The sequence below is a fragment of the Ambystoma mexicanum genome, chromosome 3q (genome assembly GCF_040938575.1).
Source record: "Ambystoma mexicanum isolate Mex_15411 chromosome 3q, UKY_AmexF1_1, whole genome shotgun sequence".
Taxonomy (NCBI): Eukaryota; Metazoa; Chordata; class Amphibia; order Caudata; family Ambystomatidae; genus Ambystoma; species Ambystoma mexicanum.
The window spans coordinates 1,176,307,596-1,176,331,537 of NC_090926.1; the positions used below are offsets into that span (position 1 = coordinate 1,176,307,596).

The following is a 23,942-nucleotide window of genomic DNA, read 5'->3' on the forward strand; positions in this document are numbered from 1 at the left end:
ACACAATCATTCAAAACCACAAGGTCACTCCACAACATTCTGTACAACCATACTCCAATTCACATATAAACACTACCCAATCCCTCTCCACACTAGCATTTCACGCCAACCCCTTTCCACCACCATATACCACCACAATACTACGAATACACTCTTCACCGCTACACACTGCCAGTCCATAACTTCACATTGCCACTCCACACACATCTACACTGCATACCCCCAAACCACCACCCACCACACCACACTAGCATCACCTCACTCAAAACCACTACTCCACTACTCCATATCACATCATTCCACAACACCAATCCACACCTATGTACTACTCCACACCACTGCCACTCCACACCCACCCCACACAGCCCATCTAAACCTGTTCCACTCAAACACCTTGCCCCCACTCTACTCCTCTGACACAAACTTCAACCTTTCTCCACTCATTGCTGCAGCTTCCACTCTACCCCAACACCTGTCAATATCTCCCCCCACACCACTCTACCCCCTCACACTCTTCCTTGCCCCTTCTTTATCCTTTCTGCTCACATTTCTAACACGGTTTGGGTCTGCCGTTTCTAGGTCTTTGTTGTGCTCGCTCTTTTCTATTCTTTTCTGCTACTAAACTCCTTATTGTCCTTATTGTCTCCATCATTCTTTCCTGTATTGACTATTGTTCTGCCCTGTTAGACTGTCTTCCTACTTTGCATCTTACACCACTTTGCTTTATTTATGATGCAGCTATTCATCTTCTCTACCTTCTTCACCCTCGCACCTCCATCACTTCTTCTCTTTTGCCCATTTCTTTTCATCCTTTTGACTCTCGTCTTTTGTGTCACTTTCTCGTCATCGTGTTTAAGTACTTTCATGGTCTCGCTCTTCCCTACCTCTGTTCTCTTATTTCTTTCTGTACTCCTGGCAACCTGCGTTTGCAGTCTAAATTCCTCCTTGCAGGTCCTACTCCTCTTTGTGCCTCTTCTCGTTTCGCATCTAAACTTTGGGATTCTTTCCCTCTCACTATTACTCTTCTTCCGGCTGCATCTATTCCTCACCTGCCTTAAAGCCCATCTCCTCTCTAATCTCTCAAACTAAATTGTACTCCTTTTCTTTCTGCATCCCTTCTCACACATTGCATTTCTCATAATGTTTGTACCTTTATTATCAGTTGTGGAGAGCTTTACAGAAGCCACTTTATAAGCTCAAATATATAAAAATATAAAATACTCCTGCTCTCCGTTAAGTAAAGTTCTAAGCTGTGTGACACACACCCTTTCCAAATTCCCAAGATCCTCGATCACCTCTACCAACAGAAACCTCTCTCCTTTTAAGTTCCTACTCTTTAAATGCAAATCCAATCATGATATTGCCTCCCTCAACCTCGCTGCAGGGTTGTTATTTGAGGCTCAACAGGGGTCGCAACTGCGACCCCGGCGGTCTCCCTTGCTACCTCTAAAAAAACAGAAGCGCCTGGGCTGTGTTTCTAGAGTGGCTGGCTTTCTTGTTCAGGCCTTGTAAAAAAAAACAAAAAAACAAGAGGTTCCACAAATGTAACAGTGACCCAAAATAAGAAAGAATAGGAATAGTAAATAATTTGTGTTCCGGAATTCTATACAGTAATTGCTAGACTCGTTAAAGGTATATTTCAGGCACACTTCAGGTGTTGAGTCACTGATTTAGTCTGTTCTTAAACACGTCAATTCACAATGCAGACAAAAACGTCCAAAAAGCATTTAGAGTAGAATAAGCATCCATTTCGGATTGTGTATTTTGCTTTTCGCAGGTTGCAGTTATAGCCTGTTTTTCTTTTTTTATGCCGTTTTCTCTGTTACAATAATCACAAGACATTCCATCTCGGTGTCCTCGGTCACTACATAAAATCCTTGTGCCTAAAAGCTTGTGTACAGTGTAGAAATGTTTGACCATAGCACATAAAGTGACCCTTGATTTCATTGTACCGCAATACATGCTTTGTTGTAATGTGTCTATCTTTTCTATCTTCATGGCGTGTTGTTCAGGATGTTTATTTGCATGTATGAGGTAACGAGTGCCCAGAGTACGAGATGCTGTGTGCGTGCTCTGCTTTTCCTGTGCCACTCTAAATTCTTTAATACACAGTTATGAACCCTCCCAATGGTATGTATTTTGCCAACCTATGAAACCTGAAAAGTAGATCTGTGCAAGCTTAACATGTGGCCAAATTTGCACCAGACCTGCAGATGAACTGGCCTGCTGTTCACAGTTACCTGTTTATTTGTATCCACTGCAGAGTGTAATTCGCTTTCTGACTTTGATAACATTCAGGCATGTAATTACCAATTTTACTATAGCCGGTAAGATAGCTCAGTGGGTTGGGAGCTCACTGCTGCCATGTGTGTGGGATTTGCAGGTTGCAGGCTCGAATCCTAACAAGGCTAACTCAGCCTTTCATCCTTCCGAGGTCGATGCATGAGTACCAACACTGGTTGGGTGATATTGTATGTACATTTGTTCTATATAGCTACTTAATAGCACATCATTATCATTTGACCTTGGACGTTTGCTTGCATTCACAGTAATTTGGTAATATGGGCCTATACACATTGATATTAATGATACATAAGTTGATCCATTCTTGTATCAAATGTATATCAGATTACAGTGAAATCGTAACCATATTTTTTGCAGTGTACTTTGGAACAATGCTATGTGATGCCAGTTCCTGTTATGTCAAGCGGTGAAAGGTCATGTGCCATCGCATCCCGTGATGTCACATCCGGTAACATGATATTCATTTCTGTGATGTCATTAGAGGTCAGGGGTCATGTGATGTCACTTCCGCTACCCCAGGCATTTGGTGAAATGATGTCCTTGCCTCGCCGACTGCATCCCTCTATACTCTACCGCTCATAGGGCCTCATTACAACTCAGGCGTTAAGGGTTAACGCCACCGTTAACCCTTAACGCCTGATTCTGATTTTAACGCCTGCTTTTAGCAGGCGTTAAAATCCATGGCGCTAACCTGCCATGGTGCTAATTACGCCGCCGTAATTTACGGCGGCGTAATTAGCGCCTTCCCCACTCCCATTATGCCCTATGGGGCAAAAATGGGAATGGGGAAGGGAAAATGGGAAATGGGGATTTACCGCCCCACTCACCTTGGAATGGGGCGGTAAATCCGCCATCCACCATGGTGTAAACGGAGTTTACACCATGGTGGTAAAGTTGGTGCACTTAGTACCAAGGTTGTAATGAGGCCCATACTCTCCATGCCTTGGCCCTCTGCATCCTCTTTGTCCACTGACCTCCCCGGCACCGCCTCCTGCTTTTCTCTTTGTTGGAACTGTCTCCCTCTTAGCCATGAAAGCCATTTTATCAGTGGAATTGTTAAAAATAAGACTCAAACACCATATACTGACAATCAATGGCGACCTCTGAAAATATCCACCCTCCTGCCATAACTAGCAGCCTAACCCAACACTCATGTTCTCCATCCCTGTAAATTGTAACTATGTTGTGTCCTTCTGTTCGTGGTCTATGTTCTCATATAACCCCTTCCTCATCTGATCTTCCTCGTCCAATGCAGCCATGCTTATTGTAAAGGTCACACTACCGAGGGACTGCCTGCAGCCTCCGTTACTGTTTACTTTGTGACTGAGCAAGAACCAGGAAGTCATTTCAAACATAAATGCCATCCTGGTTCTTCCTCAATAAATACAAATACAATAATTGATCCATAATGAGGTGAGGGCAGGCTTTAATGTGACACGAGGTTAACTTCCCTGAGGGGCAGTGACAAAAATTGTATAGCCAGTTTTCTACACTTACTCTAGGGTACTCGTGAATTAGAGATTATTTTCACAGGTGACTGGCCCAGCTTCGTCTCTGGTGATTGTGATATAGAATATGTTGCCAGAACCCTCAGAGCACTTAAGGAGAGACCCCTCGAGCGGCTCCGAGCAATGCGGACTAAAGATGCCGGGTGTCCCTTGGCAACGCATTGGACGGAAACCATTCAGACATAGACCACAAGCAAATGAGGTGTCTGGGATGGCAACACATTGAGAAACTGACATGGATCACAAGCAAATGAGGTGTCTGGGATGGCAACACATTGAGAAACTGACATGGACCACAAGCAAATGAGGTGTCTGGGATGGCAACATATTGAGAAACTGACATGGACCACAAGCAAATGAGGTGTCTGGGATGCCAACACATTGAGAAACTGACATGGACCACAAGCAAATGAGGTGTCTGGGATGGCAACATATTGAGAAACTGACATGGACCACAAGCAAATGAGGTGTCTGGGATGCCAACACATTGAGAAACTGACATGGACCACAAGCAAATGAGGTGTCTGGGATGGCAACACATTGAGAAACTGACATGGATCACAAGCAAATGAGGTGTCTGGGATGGCAACACATTGAGAAACTGACATGGACCACAAGCAAATGAGGTGTCTGGGATGGCAACACATTGAGAAACTGACATGGACCACAAGCAAATGAGGTGTCTGGGATGGCTACACATTGAGAAACTGACATGACCACAAGCAAATGAGGTGTCTGGGATGGCAACATATTGAGAAACTGCAAAGAGGAGGAGACAAGACGCGGCTGCTTACATGAGGTACATTAGATCCCACACAGTGTGGACAGCAGAAGAGGTCCTCAATATTTGGGAATATTTTGATAAGGTTTCTTGAAAATGACTAGTTTTGCAAAAAATGTAACACATTCTACGTACATCCATTCACAAGTCCGTGCAGGCTAGTGTTTGCCCATTCATAAAATACTGCCTATTACACTAATTTTCTCTCTGGTGTTAGTGACCACATCGATTTTCTTGATCAGACACCACGTGATCTCCTTTAAAATGGCCGCTGCTACGATATCTAGTTGGTTTACATGCCGTCTGCAATGCAGCGAGGATCGCCTTGCACATTACACATGCATAAGAAAGACCAGGACATTCTTAATGTCTTTGTCATTCTCAGCATGCATGCTACTAACAACACATGTCTTCTCAGGCACCAGAATAACAGCTAAGGAAAACTGCATTAAAACAGTGGCCGGGTATGTTAGCCCAGTACATGCCATATTCAAGCTCGCCATTTATTGTGATGGATTCACCTGTCAATGATTGAGCAACACACAAGTGCATATGCCTCCTTCCTGCTTTTATGCAAGTTATGCCTTTAGACCCCCGGGATCCGATGTTGCAGAAGCTGGACCACGCTCAACCATTGAATATACTGTATTCCGACCCCCGGCTGCAGGATTCCCCACTGTTACATACTGTGGGTTTTCCATGATGTGCTTTGAAGGAAGGTCAGGCAAACTGGTGTCTCCATCACTCTGCCCTCCGGCTCCATCCAGGGATTTATTTCGCTTCCTTCTTTCGCAGGCACCTATAGCTGCAAGAGGAATGAGAGCAAGCAGGGCAGCTGGTGCCAGGGACTGGAGAAGCGTCCCAGGAGCAGGAGAGCTGGCAGGGTCCTCACTGGCATCCACAGTAGTGGAGTGTACCTCTGTGGTTGCCTCCCCCGGGAGACTCAGGGCCGTGATGGTGTAAGGAGTGGGGTTCCTCTCTTCAGGGTGAGACATTGATGTGATGGAGGAGGCAGAAGGTGCAGCTGGTAGAATCATGTTTGTTAATGACTTATTTGTTGACGGCTTCTTAGTTGCAGAGGATAACACGGTCACTTTGACTTCTTCCTTTTTATCATGGCCCAGTACCTTTGAGACACACCAGTACAGCCCCGAGTCATTCTTTCTAAGACCCCTCATGGTTACTGTGAACGTGAGAGTTGCAGGATTGTCTTTGATGGAATATCGCCCCTGCTTCACCTCCCTCCTCGATCCTTTGCTCTCAATAGCTTTGGCGCAGGAAAAGCCCAGCACCTGTTTACACCAGTAATGATTGTTCCCTTTAGAATACTGAGAATATTTGCAATGCGCAGTGAGGGAGCCCCCCACGGTGCCAGACACCACCTGGGCGCTGCGTCCTGCAGCTCCACACACTCCCGGAAGAAGCACCAACACCCACACGGTGACAGACCTCATTCTGCTGGGTTGGATGAAATGTGCATTTCCTTCCCCTACGCTGCCTCCAAAGAGACCACTGTCAGTGGATCCGTTCTGGCAGTCACACGCGAGGGCAGTCTCTCCCCTCATGTCTCCAAGTTCTTCTGCAGTCCCATCTTCTGATCCCAGGGGTTGCAGCCCGTCTAGGCGTCTCTGCTGGGTGGGTTGGGGTCTTCTATCTCCCTGAAGCTGTAACGCTCTCACACCGGCACATTTCCTTCCTCTTCTCTGCGCTCTCGATTTTTTTTTTTTTTACAATGTCGTCGTTGCCCAGAAATGGGTCAGAGAACTTTACTGTGAAACCCTCCCACGGCCACATCCTGACCATCAGGCCACAGGCGTCACGCGCCACTCTCCTCTCTGGCTGGGGAAACGAAAGTCTACATTTGAAGAAACCTTCCTGGGGCAATCAGATATAATTTGATCACAAACATAGAAAAAAAGATATATTTCGGAGTACCATACTTTCTGATCAGAGATGAAGGTTTTCCAGATATTAAAATCCTCAAATGACCTTTAAATGGGTTTGACGTCTGTTCTCCCATAAAAGAAACCTTCCCTCCAAACTATGCACAAATGAAGGGTGACCTCAGTGTCTTCTTTGAAATTACGAGGCGCTGTATTTAGATATAACAATTAACGTGCTTCTGACTGCCTCGGCTGTCACTGAAAGCTGCTCTGTACCATTCCACCCAACGCTGCGTATAGCACTGTGATGTCACAGAGAGCGCTGCATGGTAGCACTGTGATGTCACAGAGAGCGCTGCATGGTAGCACTGTGATGTCACAGAGAGCGCTGCATGGCAGCACTGTGATGTCACAGAGAGCGCTGCATGGCAGCACACTGATGTTATAGAGAGCGCTGCGTAGTAGAACTGTGATGTCATAGAGAGCACTGCATGGTAGCACTGTGATGTCACAGAGAGCGTTGCATAGAGAGCACTGCATGGTAGCACTGTGATGTCACAGAGAGCGCTGCATAGAGAGTGCTGAATGGTAGCACTGTGATGTCACAGAGTGCTGCATGGTAGCACAGTGATGTTATAGAGAGCGCTGCATAGTAGCACTGCGATGTCATAGTGAGTGCTGCATGGTAGCACTGTGATGTCACAGAGAGCGCTGCATGGTAGCACTGTGATGTCACAGAGAGCGCTGCATGGTAGCACTGTGATGTCATAGAGAGCGCTGCATGGTAGCACAGTGATGTCACAGAGAGCACTGCATGGTAGCACTGTGATGTCACAGAGAGCGCTGCATAGAAAGTGCTGCATGGTAGCACTGTGATGTCACAGAGTGCTGCATGGCAGCACAGTGATGTCACAGAGAGCGCTGCATGGTAGCACTGTGATGTCACAGAGAGCGCTGCATGGTAGCACTGTGATGTCACAGAGAGCGCTGCATGGTAGCACTGTGATGTCATAGAGAGCGCTGCATGGTAGCACAGTGATGTCACAGAGAGCACTGCATGGTAGCACTGTGATGTCACAGAGAGCGCTGCATAGAAAGTGCTGCATGGTAGCAGTGTGATGTCACAGAGTGCTGCATGGCAGCACAGTGATGTCACAGAGAGCGCTGCATGGTAGCACTGTGATGTCACAGAGAGCGCTGCATGGTAGCACTGTGATGTCATAGAGAGTGCTGCATGGTAGCACAGTGATGTCACAGAGAGCACTGCATGGTAGCACTGTGATGTCACAGAGAGCGCTGCATAGAAAGTGCTGCATGGTAGCACTGTGATGTCACAGAGTGCTGAATGGCAGCACAGTGATGTTATAGAGAGCGCTGCGTAGTAGAACTGTGATGTCATAGAGAGCGCTGCATGTTAGCACTGTGATGTCACAGAGAGCGCTGCATAGAGAGAGCTGCATGGTAGCACTGTGATGTCACAGAGAGTGCTGCATAGAGAGTGCTGAATGGTAGCACTTTGATGTCACAGAGTGCTGCATGGTAGCACAGTGATGTTATAGAGAGCGCTGCATAGTAGCACTGCGATGTCATAGAGAGTGCTGCATGGTAGCACTGTGATGTCACAGAGAGCGCTGCATGGTAGCACTGTGATGTCATAGAGAGCGCTGCAGGGTAGCACAGTGATGTCACAGAGAGCGCTGCATGGTAGCACTGTGATGTCACAGAGAGTGCTGCATAGAAAGTGCTGCATGGTAGCACTGTGATGTCACAGAGTGCTGCATGGCAGCACAGTGATGTTATATAGAGCGCTGCGTAGTAGAACTGTGATGTCATAGCGAGCGCTGCATGGTAGTACTGTAATGTCACAGAGAGCGCTGCATAGAGAGTGCTGCATGGTAGCACTGTGATGTCACAGAGAGCGCTGCATAGAGAGTGCTGAATGGTAGCACTTTGATGTCACAGAGTGCTGCATGGTAGCACAGTGATGTTATAGAGAGCGCTGCATAGTAGCACTGTGATGTCATAGAGAGCGCTGCAGGGTAGCACAGTGATGTCACAGAGAGCGCTGCATGGTAGCACTGTGATGTCACAGAGAGTGCTGCATAGAAAATGCTGCATGGTAGCACTGTGATGTCACAGAGAGTGCTGCATGGTAGCACAGTGATGTTATAGAGAGCGCTGCATGGTAACACTGTGATGTCATAGAGAGTTCTGCACGGTAGCACTGTGATGTCACAGAGAGCGCTGCATGGTAGCACTGTGATGTTATAGGCAGAGAATGCTGCATGGTAGCACAGTGATGTCACAGAGAGTGCTGCTTGGTAGCACTGTGATGTCATAGAGAGCTCTGCATGGTAGCACTGTGATGTCATAGAGAGCGCTGCATGGTAGCACAGTGATGTCACAGAGAGCGCTGCATAGAAAGTGCTGCATGGTAGCACTGTGATGTCACAGAGTGCTGCATGGCAGCACAGTGATGTTATAGAGAGCGCTGCGTAGTAGAACTGTGATGTCATAGAGAGCGCTGCATGTTAGCACTGTGATGTCACAGAGAGCGCTGCATAGAGAGAGCTGCATGGTAGCACTGTGATGTCACAGAGAGTGCTGCATAGAGAGTGCTGAATGGTAGCACTTTGATGTCACAGAGTGCTGCATGGTAGCACAGTGATGTTATAGAGAGCGCTGCATAGTAGCACTGCGATGTCATAGAGAGTGCTGCATGGTAGCACTGTGATGTCACAGAGAGCGCTGCATGGTAGCACTGTGATGTCATAGAGAGCGCTGCAGGGTAGCACAGTGATGTCACAGAGAGCGCTGCATGGTAGCACTGTGATGTCACAGAGAGTGCTGCATAGAAAGTGCTGCATGGTAGCACTGTGATGTCACAGAGTGCTGCATGGCAGCACAGTGATGTTATATAGAGCGCTGCGTAGTAGAACTGTGATGTCATAGCGAGCGCTGCATGGTAGTACTGTAATGTCACAGAGAGCGCTGCATAGAGAGTGCTGCATGGTAGCACTGTGATGTCACAGAGAGCGCTGCATAGAGAGTGCTGAATGGTAGCACTGTGATGTCACAGAGTGCTGCATGGTAGCACAGTGATGTTATAGAGAGCGCTGCATAGTAGCACTGTGATGTCATAGAGAGTGCTGCATGGTAGCACAGTGATGTCACAGAGAGTGTTGCATGGTAGCACTGTGATGTCACCGAGTGCTGCATGGTAGCACAGTGATGTCATAGAGAGCGCTGCATGGTAGCACAGTGATGTCACAGAGAGTGCTGCATGGTAGCACTGTGATGTCACAGAGAGCGCTGCATAGAAAGTGCTGCATGGTAGCACTGTGATGTCACAGAATGCTGCATGGCAGCACAGTGATGTTATAGAGAGCGCTACGTAGTAGAACTGTGATGTCATAGAGATCGCTGCATGGTAGCACTGTGATGTCACAGAGAGCGCTGCATAGAGAGCGCTGCATGGTAGCACTGTGATGTCACAGAGAGCGCTGCATAGAGAGTGCTGAATGTTAGCACTGTGATGTCACAGAGTGCTCCATGGTAGCACAGTGATGTTATAGAGAGCGCTGCAGAGTAGCACTGTGATGTCATAGAGAGTGCTGCATGGTAGCACAGTGATGTCACAGAGAGTGTTGCATGGTAGCACTGTGATGTCACCGAGTGCTGCATGGTAGCACAGTGATGTTATAGAGAGCGCTGCATGGTAACACTGTGATGTCATAGAGAGTTCTGCACGGTAGCACAGTGATGTCACAGAGAGCGCTGCATGGGAGCACTGTGATGTTATAGGCAGATAATGCTGCATTGTAGCAATGTACCTGGACTGCTGGATCCTGCATATATGAGCATCTTAGGCCCCTTTGTCCATGAATATGAGTCCATAATGCAGGGGGGCTTCTGGAATTAGTGTATGAATAGGATATGATGTGATAGATTATTTATAACACGCTAAATACCCAGAGATTTCTAAGCACAGGGATGGAACCTGTGTTGCTCCGTGTCGTCATGCTTCCCAGGCGAGCATGTTGCCCCTGAGCTATCCTCCCGAGACACTATATATGCAGTCTGAAAGAGTGCAAATCGCCATGTATCAATTGTGGCGTGTCATTGTAAAAACAATACTCAGGGTAAGCAGGGAACAGGTCGATTAATATATCTTTTATGATTCATTTCGTATGTTTTAGCATAATTAAGGTTATTCCTAGTTATGCCATCCTATGCCAGTACTATTAATCATTGTTGCCCGGTTTAACCCTGGATTACATTCTTCGATTCATATGAATCACATGTTGCCATTTTATTACATTTAAATTCAATATTTTGTTTGAAATATGTATATAAATTAATTTTTAAGATTTATGATTTAAGGATTCTTAAAGGATTCTAACCGATTCCCTGTGCGAGTTAAACTAATTTGATTTACCAGTGAATTGGTATGATCTAATTTTAGAATAGGTTTTTATTATTTATATGGAATCGGATATGAAATATGATAGTTGTTATGGCATTTAAAGTTGAATTATGTGTTATGCTATGTTTTTTCAATATTTGGAAAGGTTCTTTGAACTGAATGCAAATAAATAATAATAATAATACAAATAAAGAAAATCATTTCTTTAGTGACAGACTGTTTGAATAGTACCCAAGGTGGTGTTTTTTGCTAAAATATAAACAAATAGTGATATTTAAAGAATATTTATTCATCAACAATGGTCAAAACTACTAGCTGCATAGTAAAGTAACTCTCATCAAACTGGCCCACATTGATTTGATTTGATTTGTTTATTTATTTGTTATTTGTTTATGCATTGGCCAAAAAGGTGGCCAATTTTTACCCAAAAAGCTGACCCACGTTAGCATTTTTGCATTTTTGGTTCAGGCATTGCCCTATTCCCCAAAAGGCCAGTCCGAGCCTGGTGGCTCATCCATAATGGGCAAGCGGGCGTCTACCCAGTGGCCACCACATTCATTATGGAGGAGCCGAGGAGCAAGTCCAGTGAAACAATGAGCACTCCCTCAGCTGCTTTTTCCAGAATGAGGGAGAGCTCCTGGGCTGGCTGAACTGTCAAAGGGGAACTCTGTTTCTCTTTGACAGTTCAGTTCCCCGGCCTCACATGCTCACTGAGCCATGCAAGGCTGGGGCATTTTGTTTCACCAGACTTGGATAGCTCATTGGAAATACTGACTGGGGAATTGCATGTCTGTGGGCCTCATTACGAGGTTGGAGGTAACCATGGCGCTATTAGCGCCATGGCTGCCTCCAAAAACATACCGACTCCGCCCTGGTGAATGTAGCTATTACCGCCCCATTCCAAGGTTGGTGGGGCCGGTAATTCCCCATTCACCAGGGCCTTTCCCCATTCCCATTGAGCCCAAATAGGGCTCAATGGGAATGGGGAAGGTGCTAATAACGGTACCGCAAATTGCAGTACCGTTATTAGCTCTAAAGTCCCTTTGTGGATCTTGTCCTGGTAAAACCAGGCGTTAAGGGAGGACCCACAAAGGGAACTCGTAGTAGGGCAGTAAGGGATTACCGGCACCGGTGCCCTTACTGGTGCCGGTAATCTCTTACCGCCCACCTCGTAATGAGGCCCTGTGTGTGCGAGTGGGAGCTTCTGCGCCTCCTCGCACATACAGACACAGCAGCCTAGAGCGGGACATTTCAGCAACCACGTGTTTCAGCACCCATGCGCAGTATCGTGCAGGCCCCTACGCACCCATGTGCAGGAACCAGGAAGCTCTTGCCTCCCCATTCCTGTTCACGGATGCGTATATGCTTGTGTTATGAGTTAGTGTATGGTGATGGATGTTTGTTTGAATGATAGAGTAATTGCTGTGTGTGTGTGTTTGTGTTGGTCTGCAGAGCTGATTTTGGGGTGAGTGGGGGGGTTGTACAGCAAGGGCATTTTAAAAATGTCTTTCCTTCACACTCACCCTATCCACCTGCCAAAATCACCTCTCCTTCTGAGGTGCTGTTCTCCATCCCAGGGCCAGGGATGGTATTTTCTTACTGGACATCTATCATAGATGTCCAGTAAAAAATATCATCCCTGCCTCCTGGTCCCCCCAGTACCAATAGCAAATTGTTTGGCTTTTTAACCATTTTATTTAAAGTATGCTCTAAAATGCAACATTTTAACCCATTATTTAAAATAAATTCCTGGCGGTGAAACCCCGAACCCATCTTGAATGGTTCGGGCTCCCTCGCTGCATTCGGTCACTATGGCATATCTTGTGGAAATATGTATGCCCCTCCACTTAAAAAATTCACCAGCCGCCACTGGTCCTGGGACTGTGCAGGGAGCAAGGTGGTGGAGTCCAGGGACAGTGGTGGGAGCAGGAGGGGCAGGAGCCTCAGGGCTGTGTTGGTGAAAGGAGTGGGGTTCCTCTCTTTAGGGTGAGACATTGATGTGATGGAAGAGGCAGAAGGTGCAGCTGGTAGAATCATGTTTGTTAATGACTTATTTGTTGACGGCTTCTTAGTTGCAGAGGAAAACACGGTCACTTTGACTGTTTTCTATTTATTATGGCCCGGTCCCTTTGAGCCCCACCAGTACAGTCCCCAAGTCACTCTAAATAGGATCCCTCATGGTTACTGTGAAAGTGAGAGTTGTTGGATTCTCTTAGATAGAATATCGACTGTCCTTCACCGCTCCTGTTGATCCTTTGCTCTCAATAATAGCAGAGGAGCACAGCTCCTGTTTACACCAGTAATGATTGTTCCCTTTATGATACTGAGAATACTTGCAATGCATAGTGAGGGAGCCTCCCACGGTGCCAGGCACTGCCTGAGCATTGTACCCTGCAGCCTCACACACTCCCAAAAGAAGGACAAACACCCTCACGGTGACAGACCTCATGCTGTCAAATGTGCATTTCCTTCCCCTACGCTCCCTCCCATGAGACCACCTTCAGTGGATCCGTTCTGGAGTCTCTCGCCAGGGCAGTCTCACTCCTCATGTCTCCAAGTTCTTCTGCAGTCCCATCTTCTGATCCCAGGGGTTGCAGCCCGTCTAGGCGTCTCTGCTGGGTGGGTTGGGGTCTTCTATCTCTCTGAAGCTGTAACACTCTCACACCGGCGCATTTGCTCCCTCTTCTTCTTTTTTTTTTTTACAATGTCGTCGTTCCCCAGAAATGGGTCAGAGAACTTTACTGTGAAACCCTCCCACGGCCACATCCTGACCATCAGGCCACAGGCGTCACACGCCTCTCTCCTCTCTGGCCGGGAGAGTGAAGTCTACATCGGAGGAACGGTGCATGTATTTAGGAGTACCATACTTTCTGATCAGAAATGAAAGTTTTCCAGATATTAAAATCCTAAAAAGACCTTTAAATGGGTTAGACGTCTGTACTCCCTTCAAGGAAACCTTCCCCCCCAACAATGTACAAATGAAGGGTGACCTCAGTGTCTTCTTTTGAAACTACGAGGCGCTGTATTTAGATATAACAAATAACATGCTTCTGACTGCCTCGGCTGTCACTGAAACAGAATCCTGCTTTGCACCATTCCACCCAAAGCTCCGTATAGCACTGTGATGTCATAGCGCTGCATGGTAGCACTGTGATGTCCTAGCGCTGCATGGTAGCACTGTGATGTCACAGAGAGCGCTGCATGGTAGCACTGTGATGTCACAGAGAGTGCTGCATAGAGAGCGCTGCCTGGTAGCACTGTGATGTCACAGAGAGCGCTGCATGGTAGCACTGTGATGTTACAGAGAGCGCTGCATGGTAGCACTGTGATGTCACAGAGAGTGCTGCATGGTAGCACTGTGATGTTATAGGCAGAGAATGCTGCATTGTAGCAATGTTCCTTTCACTGTCTATGACATCACACGCGTGCATACAGCACGCTGGTGTTACAGGTAGAGAATGGCGCCTTGTAGCAATGCATCACAAGGCACCATTGTGATGCATTGCTAGTGTAATTGTAATGCACTATTCCCTTTCTGTATTGTAGTGCACCATTCCGTGGCTACGACATCACAAATGACCTGTAGCACTGTGGTGTTATAGGCAGAGAATGCTGCCTTGTAGCAGTGCACTATTCCCTGCTTATGACAACATAAGCAGCGTGTAGCACCCTGGTGTTATAGACAGATAATGCTGCCTTGTAGCAATGCACCATTCCCAGCCTATGATAACACAAGCAACCTGTAGCACCGTAACGTCATATGCAGATAATGGTAACCTTTAGAATGCACCATTCCCAGCCTATGATAACACAAGCAGTGTGTAGCACTGTGACATCATATGCATAGAATGCCGCCTTGTACAAATGTACCAATCCCTGTCTATAACATCACAAGCAGCCTGTAGCACTGTGATGTTACAAGTAGAGAATGGTGTCTTGTAGCAATGCATCACAAGGCACCATTGTGATGCATTGCTAGTGTAATTGTAATGCACTATTCCCTTTCTGTATTGTAGTGCACCATTCCGTGGCTACGACATCACAAATGACCTGTAGCACTGTGGTGTTATAGGCAGAGAATGCTGCCTTGTAGCAGTGCACTATTCCCTGCTTATGACAACATAAGCAGCGTGTAGCACCCTGGTGTTATAGACAGATAATGCTGCCTTGTAGCAATGCACCATTCCCAGCCTATGATAACACAAGCAACCTGTAGCACCGTAACGTCATATGCAGATAATGGTAACCTTTAGAATGCACCATTCCCTGCCTATGATAACATAAGAAGTGTGTAGCACTGTGACATCATATGCATAGAATGCCGCCTTGTAGAAATGTACCAATCCCTTTCTATAACATGAAAAGCAGCCTGTAGCACTGTGGTGTTGCATGTAGAGAATGGTGCTTTGTAGCAATGCATCACAAGGCATCATTGTGATGCATTGCTACTGTAATTGTAATGCACCATTCTGTGTCTATATCGTAATGCACCATTCTGTGTCTATATTGTAATGCACCATTCTGTGTCCATGACATCACAAGCAGCCTGTAATACTGTGCTGTTACAGGCAGAGAATGGTGCCGTGGAGCAATGTATCATAAAGCACCTTTGTGAGTCATTGCTACTGTCATTGTAATTCACTAATCCGTGTCTGTAATGTAATGTACCATTCCGTGTCTATGACAGTTAAAAGCAGCCTGTAGCATTGTGATGTTAATGACAGAGATTGATTCTTGTAGCAATTAACCATTCCCTGCCTATGATAACTCAGGCAGCCTGTAGCATTCGTGTGTTATAGGCAGAAAATGTTGGCTTGCAAAAACATACCATTCCCTGTCTCGAAAATCACAAGTAGCCTGAAGCACTGCAGAGTTATAGTCAGAGAATGGTGCATTGTAGAAACATACCATTTTATGCCTATGACAACGCAAGAAGCCTGTTACACTCTGATGTCATAGGCAGGTCATGTGCATTTTCAGAAATGCACCATTGCCTGCCTATGATAACACAAGCAGCAGGTAGCACGGTGGTGTTATAGGAAGAGAATGCTGCCCTTTAGAAATGCAGCATTCCCTGCATATGATAACACAAGCAGCCTATAGCACCCCAGTGGTATAGGCAGAGAATGCTGCCTTGTATCAATGCACCATTACGAGCGTATGATAACACAAGCAGCCGGTAGCACTGCGACTTCATAGGCATATGATGCTAACCTTTAGAAATGCACCATCCCCTGCCTTTCATAACACAAGCAGCCTTCAGCACTGTAATGTCATAAGCAGATAATGCTAACCTTTAGAAAGGCACCATTCCCTGCCTGTGATAACATAAGCAGCCTGTAGCACTGTGGGTTTCTATGCAGAGACTGCTCCATTGAAGCAATGCACAGTTCCCTGCCTAAGAGAACACAAGGAGCCGGGCACACTGTGAGGTCAACCTTTAGAATTGCACCAACCCATGCCTCTGATAACACAATTACCTGTATCACTGTGGCATCATAGCAGACAATGATGTCTTGTAGCAATGCACCATTCTTTGTCTATGATAGCACAAGCAGCCTGTATCACAGTGATGTCGTAAGCAGGTAATGTTAACCTTTAGAAATGCACCATTCCCTGCCTACGATAACACAAGCAGCCTATAGCACCCCAGTGGTATAGGCAGAGAATGCTGCCTTGTATCAATGCACCATTCCCAGCCTATGATAACACAAGCAGCCGGTAGCACTGCGACTTCATAGGCATATGATGCTAACCTTTAGAATGCACCATTCCCTGCCTATGATAACATAAGAAGTGTGTAGCACTGTGACATCATATGCATAGAATGCCGCCTTGTACAAATGTACCAATCCCTGTCTATAACATCACAAGCAGCCTGTAGCACTGTGATGTTACAAGTAGAGAATGGTGTCTTGTAGCAATGCATCACAAGGCATCATTGTGAAGCATTGCTACTGTAATTGTAATACACCGTTCCATGTCTATATTGTAATGCACCATTCTGTATCTATGACATCACAATCAGCCTGTAGCATTTTGGTGTTATAGGCAGAGAATACTGCCTTGTAGAAACGTACCACTCTCTGTCTACGACATCACAAGCAGCCTGTAGCAATGTGGTGTTACAGGTAGAGAATGGTGTCTTGTAGCAATGCATCACAAGGCATCATTGTGATGCATTGCTACTGTAATTGTAATGCACCATTATGTGTCTATATCGCAATGCACAATTCTGTGTCTATATTGTAATGCGCCATTCTGTGTCTATGACATCACAAGCAGCGTGTAGCACTGTGGTGTTATAGTCGGTGAATGCTGCATTGTACAGACATACCAATACCGGTCTATGACATCACAAGCAGCCTGTAGCACTGTGGTGTCATAGTCGGTGAATGCTGCATTGTACAGACATGCCAATACCTGTCTATGACATCACAAGCAGCCTGTAGCACTGTGGTGTCATAGTCAGTGAATGCTGCATTGTACAGACATGCCAATACCTGTCTATGACATCACAAGCAGCCTGTAGCACTGTGCTGTTACAGGTAGGGAATGGTGCCGTGGAGCAATGTATCATAAAGCACCTTTTTTTTTTTTTTAATAGATTTTTATTGATTTTTCAACACAAACAACGATACAAACCAAACAGCAGTGCAATAAACAATATTCCAATAAACATTTAACCATTAGTGCGCACTACTCCCCTGATCCCTCCCCCCTCGCGAGCCATTTTCCATGTCTTGTTCCGCTTCTGTTGCACATGAGCGAGCATCGTCATCATCTGGATCTCCCGAATCCCCTGTCCCGAATATGCAGGATATCAATGTCTTCCATGCCATCAAAGAGCCCAGTTCCTCCTCCCAAGACATACAACTCGCCTCTTGCCACACCGCTGTCTCAGCCTCCGCCCATTTCTGTAGGTCATTCCACCACACCTCAACCCGTGGCTTGCTACATTTTTTCCAGCCCATGGCTATTCGTCGTTTGGCCAGCACATACGCTAAGTCTTTCAGTTTGCTTACATGTTTCTGCTGCCGAGGTCTGGGAAACCCACCCAGAAGGCATGCCCAGGCGGTGTCTATGGCAAACGTGACCCCTCTCTCTCTCAGCTTGCGCGCTGCCTCCCTCCAGAACCCCTCAATCACTGGGCACGCCCAAAACATATGCGTCATGTCCGCATTTTCTTCGTCGCATTTGGGGCACGCCTGTCTGCCTGCATTCCGAAATTTGGATATCCTCAGAGGGGTCATGTACGCTCTGTGCGTGACGTACAGTTGTATTTGCTGCAGTCTGGCATTTCGAGACACTTTCCTGTGGTACCCCAAAGCCCGTTCCCACATCCCATCTCCCATTTCGATCCCCACCTCACTCTCCCATTCCAATCGTAGGCATGTCAGTTCCTTCCCAACTTTCGACATCACCATCTCATACAGCCTAGAAGTTTCATGTCCCCCTTCCGTTGTATCATATATCCCCGCCATCGTAACCTCCGATTCGTCTGCCATGATATTCTCAGGCCACAGTTCCCGTATTTTCCTCCCCAATCTGTGGTATGTAACATATTGGCCTTCGTGCAATCCAATCTCCTCGCTAAGTTCCACAAACCCCTTAATAGCACCCTCCTGCCACACATCGCCCAATGTCACCAACCCCACCGATTCCCAGTAGGTCCTAATAATCTCCCTCAGCTGTCCATCCACCCCCGCCAGGGCAACCAGTGGAATTTGCGGAGAACACGGAAGTGGGTCACCCATCATTGTACATGCCCGTCTCCACACCTTCCACCCCAGCTTCACTATCGCCGGGTACCTTCTCGTGACAGCCTCGGGCAACCAAATGACCTCCTTTAAGAAAAATGGGGCACAATCTTGCCCGAATAGTCTGAGTTCTGGGGTCTCTTCGTCGGACAGCCATTTAGACACAAACTGTAGTTGGCTCGCTATGTAATACGCCTCAAAGTTTGGGAGTTTGACTCCCCCCTTTTCATGAAAGTTCTGTAACTTCCAGAGCGCTACTCTGTTACGAGTACCATGCCACAGAAACTCTCTGCAAACCCCATTTATTTTAGTGAAAAAACCCTTAGGGATCATGTATGGGATGTTGCTAAAGTAATGTAGCAGCCTAGGCAGAACTACCATCTTGATCATCGCCCCACGCCCCATCATCGCTAGGGGCAACTTCTGCCAAAAGCTCATACATGCGCGTATCTTCTCAACAGCCATCTCTGTGTTGCGCTTGTATTCTTCCTCCACCGTGTGGTAGATATCTATTCCCAGGTAACGGAATGTATTGACTGACCAGGGCACCTGGAGCACCGGCAGCCGCTCCGTGGGAACACCCCTATAGCAGCCCAACGGGAAAATGTACGATTTCTGGGGGTTGACCGCTATGCCCGACAACCTCGCATATCTCCCCATCACGTCCAGGATATATTGTAAATTCTCCTCCGGATTACTCAAGTACAATAACAAGTCATCCGCATACAGGGATATCAGATGGTTTTCTCCCCCCACCTCAATGCCCACGATATCATACTGCTGCCGCAAGTACAGTGCCAGAGGCTCCAGGGCCAAGATATACAACATCGGGGACCAAGGACACCCCTGTCTAGTGCCTCTACTAAGCTGCCATCTCTCGGATATAATCATGCCCGTCCGAACTCTAGCCAGCGGAGCGCTGTACAGCAGCTCCGCCCATCTAATATATCCTGGTCCCAGTCCGTATTCTCTCAAGGCCGCCAGCAGCCACTTCCAATTAACCGAGTCGAAGGCTTTAACAGCGTCCAACGACACTATCGCCATTTCCCCATCACTGTTAGATCCCATTTCAATCACCCGGTGGAGTCGTCTATGGTTTTGGGCAATGTTTCTCCCCGGGACATATCCCGTTTGGTCCGGGTGTACCAGTTTGCCTATCACCCTCCGCAGTCTGTTGGCCAGGACAGCCGTTAGTATTTTGCTGTCCTGATTCAGCATAGATATTGGTCTGTACGACCCACAACTATGCCCGGGTTTATTAGGCTTAGGGAGCGGTATAATAATCGCTTCCCTGAGCGATTCCGGCAACCTCCCCTTCTCGAACGCCTCATTAAGCATATCAAGCATCGGGGGGAGTACTTCCGCTCCAAAAGTTTTATAAAATTCACTGGGCAGGCCGTCCGTTCCAGGGGTCTTGCTAGTGGGTAGCTGCCGGACGACCGCCTCCAACTCCCCTAGTGTTATTGGGGCATCTAGTTCCTCTCTTTCCTCCGTGCTTATCCTGGGCAGCCCGATATCTTGCAGGGTCTCCAACATTTCCTCCCGGTCGCCGCCACCCGGATCCCCATACAATGCTTTATAGTAATTTACGAATTCCTCATTGACACCCTCCTGGGTATTTACCTGCTCCCCATCCTCTCTAATTATTCTCCTAATCGGGGGCCTCGGGGTTTCTCTTTTATATAACCATGCCAAAAGACGACCCGTTTTATCTCCTCCCGCATGTTGCCTTTCAATATACTTTTTGTAATTTAGATTACAGAGCCTCCCCCAATGTTCTGTACACTGCTGCTGCAGTTTAAGCACCAGTTCCTTATCTATATGCTCGCTCTTCAGCACCTTTTCCAGCTCTCTCTCCACCTTCTGTAAATCGACCAGGGCCCCATTCTGCAAACCTTTCGATTTAGCAATCGCCACCCCTCGTACCACAACCTTAAAGGCCTCCCACAGAGTTCCCGCCGAGTCAACGCTGCCAGTGTTGGTATCGAAATAGCTAACTATTTCCTCCCGCATGTCTTCCCTAAAAGCCTGGTCTTTAAGCGCCTCTGCGCGCAGGCGCCACGTCGGGATCCGCGCTCTGGGGCGGCCATATTGCCATCCCACCACCATAGGCGAGTGGTCCGAGAGGACCCTCGCTCTATATTCCGCACTAGACACATCCCCCAAGACGTCCGACGTGGCAAAAATATAGTCTAGCCTAGTGTGCAACCGCTGCGGGGCCGAGTAATGCGAGTACTGTCTCTCATTGGGGTGCTTGGTCCTCCACACGTCATCGAGCTCAAAGTCCCGCAGCAGCGTCCGCAGCACCCGGGCTGCCGGGGCGGGCCTAATCACCTTATCGTCGGATCTGTCCATCCCCGGGTCCAACACACAGTTAAAATCCCCTCCCCAGAACACCGCACTCCCCACACACCAACTCAAGTTGGTACTCATGGTCCGGAAGTACTCTGCCGTGCCCTGGTTCGGGGCATACGTGTTCACTACACACATCTCTCTGTTCTCGACTACCCCTCTCACCATAGCCAGACGCCCCTCAGTATCCACACGTTCCTGCTGCAGTTGAAACGGGACATGCGGCGCCACCCAGATCAGCACGCCACTAGCATAAGCTGAGTACGCGGATCCTACCACCGTTCCACCCCACTTTTTCTTCACCAGCTCTAATTTGTCTCGGGTCAAATGCGTCTCTTGCAGTAATGCGACGTCTATCTTTTGTCGCCTCAAGTACAACATAACTTTGTTCCGTTTAAGATAGCTATTGAGGCCCCTGACGTTCCATGTCAACAATTTTAGCTCCCCCATGATGTACTGATATCTTGCACTCTCCCCCCCGACCATCCCTGCTCGTTCATGCTATCCAGAAGTCTCGTCCAAAATCTTCCCTCAGGGCTCGCGATCCCGTTCAAACCTCCCAACACTATGTACACCCCAACTGCCCCCCCCCCATTCCCCCTGCCCATCCCCTCCCCCCCAACTCCCTCCCCAACTGTTGCCCAGCTCCATCCCGGGAACTCAGGCCCCCCCACATCTAGTTCCGGCTGTTACACACAGAGCCCAGTAGGGTAAAGTCGCCCTAGCGGCCACTTAACTAAGAAATACTAAACGGGGGTGAATGGACCAGCCCTGAAAGGCTCCCATGTACGACAACAATTACAGTGCAAACAGTGCATTTAACATCCAGTTCCAGGCCCGACCTCCCCAGGCCATAGCAATAACTATAGTCAAGTCCCATAGTCTCCGGCAACACCCTCTCTCGTCGTAGAGCACTTATCTCTCATTGCCACCTTCATCCGCCCGGACCTCCGACTCCTGGGGGCTGCCCTGCATGTCCAGCCAACCCATGGCTTCCTCCGGTGACTCAAAAAACAGGGATCTATTATTGTGGATCACCTTTAATTTGGCCGGGTAGAGGAGCATATATTTCTTCCCTGCCTCTCTCAATCTTCTCTTGACCGCCCCGAAGTTCATCCGACTCCTCTGCACCATCATGGTGTAGTCTGGGTAGGCCGTTATAGTGGCCTCCCCCCTTTTGATGGTTCCTCCTTTACGAAAATGCTCTAAAATCCTTTCCCGGTCACGGTAGTTAAGGATTTTGGCTATCATTGGCCTGGGCGGACCGCCCGGTGGAGGCCTCCTAGCCAATGCTCTATGTGCTCGCTCCACCGCAAAACCCTGCGACAGCGCACCCCCGGTGATCTCTTGGAGCAACATATTTTCAATGAAGTCCGTGGGGTTATGACCCTCCAATCCTTCCGGGATGCCCACAACACGGATATTGTTCCTTCGGGCGCGCCCCTCCGCTTCTTCGGCCCTGTTCTCCAAGTTGCGTACTTTCTGTTCCAAAATATGCAGGTCGGCCTTGTGTGAGGCACAATCTGCCGTGTTGGCGCTGCCCTCCTTTTCCAGACTCTCTGTGCGCTCCGATAGGGCCTTCACATCCTGTCGAAGTAGGTTCACCTCCTCCCGAACTTCTCCGACTTTGAGATCGAGCGCTGTTTTCAGGTCCGCCACCACCATTTCAAGCTTGGCCTCCCAAGCGCTTTTCAAGTCCGCTTTCAGTTCAGCGAGAGCAGCTAGCACGTCCTGGTTTGGGCTAGCCGCGGCCATGGGTGGCTTCTCCTTGGTCCGAGCACTCTCTGGGCCCGTCGGTGTCTTGGTAAACTCGTCCAATGTGGGCTGTTTTGCTCTCTGTCTGACGGCCTTATTCGCCATTCCACAGCCGCTGTAAGCCGTGGGCCCGTACACGCGACCCCGTCGTAGGATCAGCCACTATCCGAGTGTCCCCCAAAGGTCAGGGCCAAAGCACGTAGTCCGTTGCACCAGTCAGCTCAGGCGGGTCCTAGTGCCGACCGCCGACCGTCGCCGACCGTTTCCCAGGCCCGCGTTAGGTCATCGGTGCCCACAGAGACGCGCTGAAGCTCTCCCAAAGGCTTATCTGTATCTCCACGGCCTGCACCGCCCACATCGCCGCCGATCACCGCGAGGGTGTTCCTTTCAACGCGTTTGTGTCCCCTCCATTGTCCGGTGTGGCCGCCATTTTCACTCCGTCCGGTCCGCGACTCCAGGAACTTCGATGGCATTTATCTACCGTTGCCGGGCTTATGGAGGTTTCAGCTCTTCCATAGTTGTGCAGCTCACATTCATGGACAGGTACTCTCGTTTCTGGCCTGCGGGAGTTAGTGCCAATGCACTATTGCACAGGATGGATGTAGGATCTCCGGGAGCTCTCCCAAGAGCGCGTCCTCTCACATGGCTTCCAAGCCACGCCCCCGTATCATAAAGCACCTTTATGAGTCATTGCTACTGTCATTGTAATTCACTAATCCGTGTCTGTAATGTAATGCAACAGTGTGAGAGTGTCGGAGGCGGCCTTTGTTTCAACGGTGTCCATTACGCTGAGGTGCGGCTTGACACGGCTGGATAGGCATACGCCTACGCTGTAGGGTCCTTTCCTTGATTTCCTCGATCGGCTCGAACGGCTCGCGAGCGCAGCGTGAGACCCTTTGAACCCCTGTGAACTCCAGGCCCCTGGTTGTGTCGTAGGGGCTGGAGCTGATTTCGGTGTGACATAGGTGTGACTGGAAGCCAGATGTGTGTGACCTTACACATGGCTTCCTCGCGGCAGTGGCGTCCCGAAGTGTGGTCCAACTAGCTGAGCCTGGGACGAAAGATTGCAGTGTGAGACTTGGCGTTTTCACCTCGCGCTTCGGGTAAGGAGCAGGAAAAAGTGGGAGGAAAGATCTGAAAGCTCTGAAGGCCCCTAGGCTCTGAGGCTGAGTA

At 48.2% G+C, this 23,942-nt stretch overlaps 1 protein-coding gene across 1 annotated transcript; it reads right to left on the reverse strand.

Moving 5' to 3' along the window:
* Positions 1 to 3,708: 3,708 nt before the first annotated feature.
* LOC138447732 (CMRF35-like molecule 5) lies at positions 3,709 to 6,281 on the reverse strand. The gene has a single exon (XM_069604033.1). It carries the CDS (start codon positions 6,156 to 6,158, stop codon positions 5,172 to 5,174), a length of 987 nt encoding a protein of 328 aa, XP_069460134.1. The 5' UTR covers positions 6,159 to 6,281; the 3' UTR covers positions 3,709 to 5,171.
* Between the last annotated feature and the right edge of the window lie 17,661 nt (positions 6,282 to 23,942).

Bases quoted from the DNA above. Each gene is read 5' to 3' on its own strand.
- LOC138447732 (XM_069604033.1), bottom strand. From the start codon at position 6,158: ATGAGGGGAGAGACTGCCCTCGCGTGTGACTGCCAGAACGGATCCACT.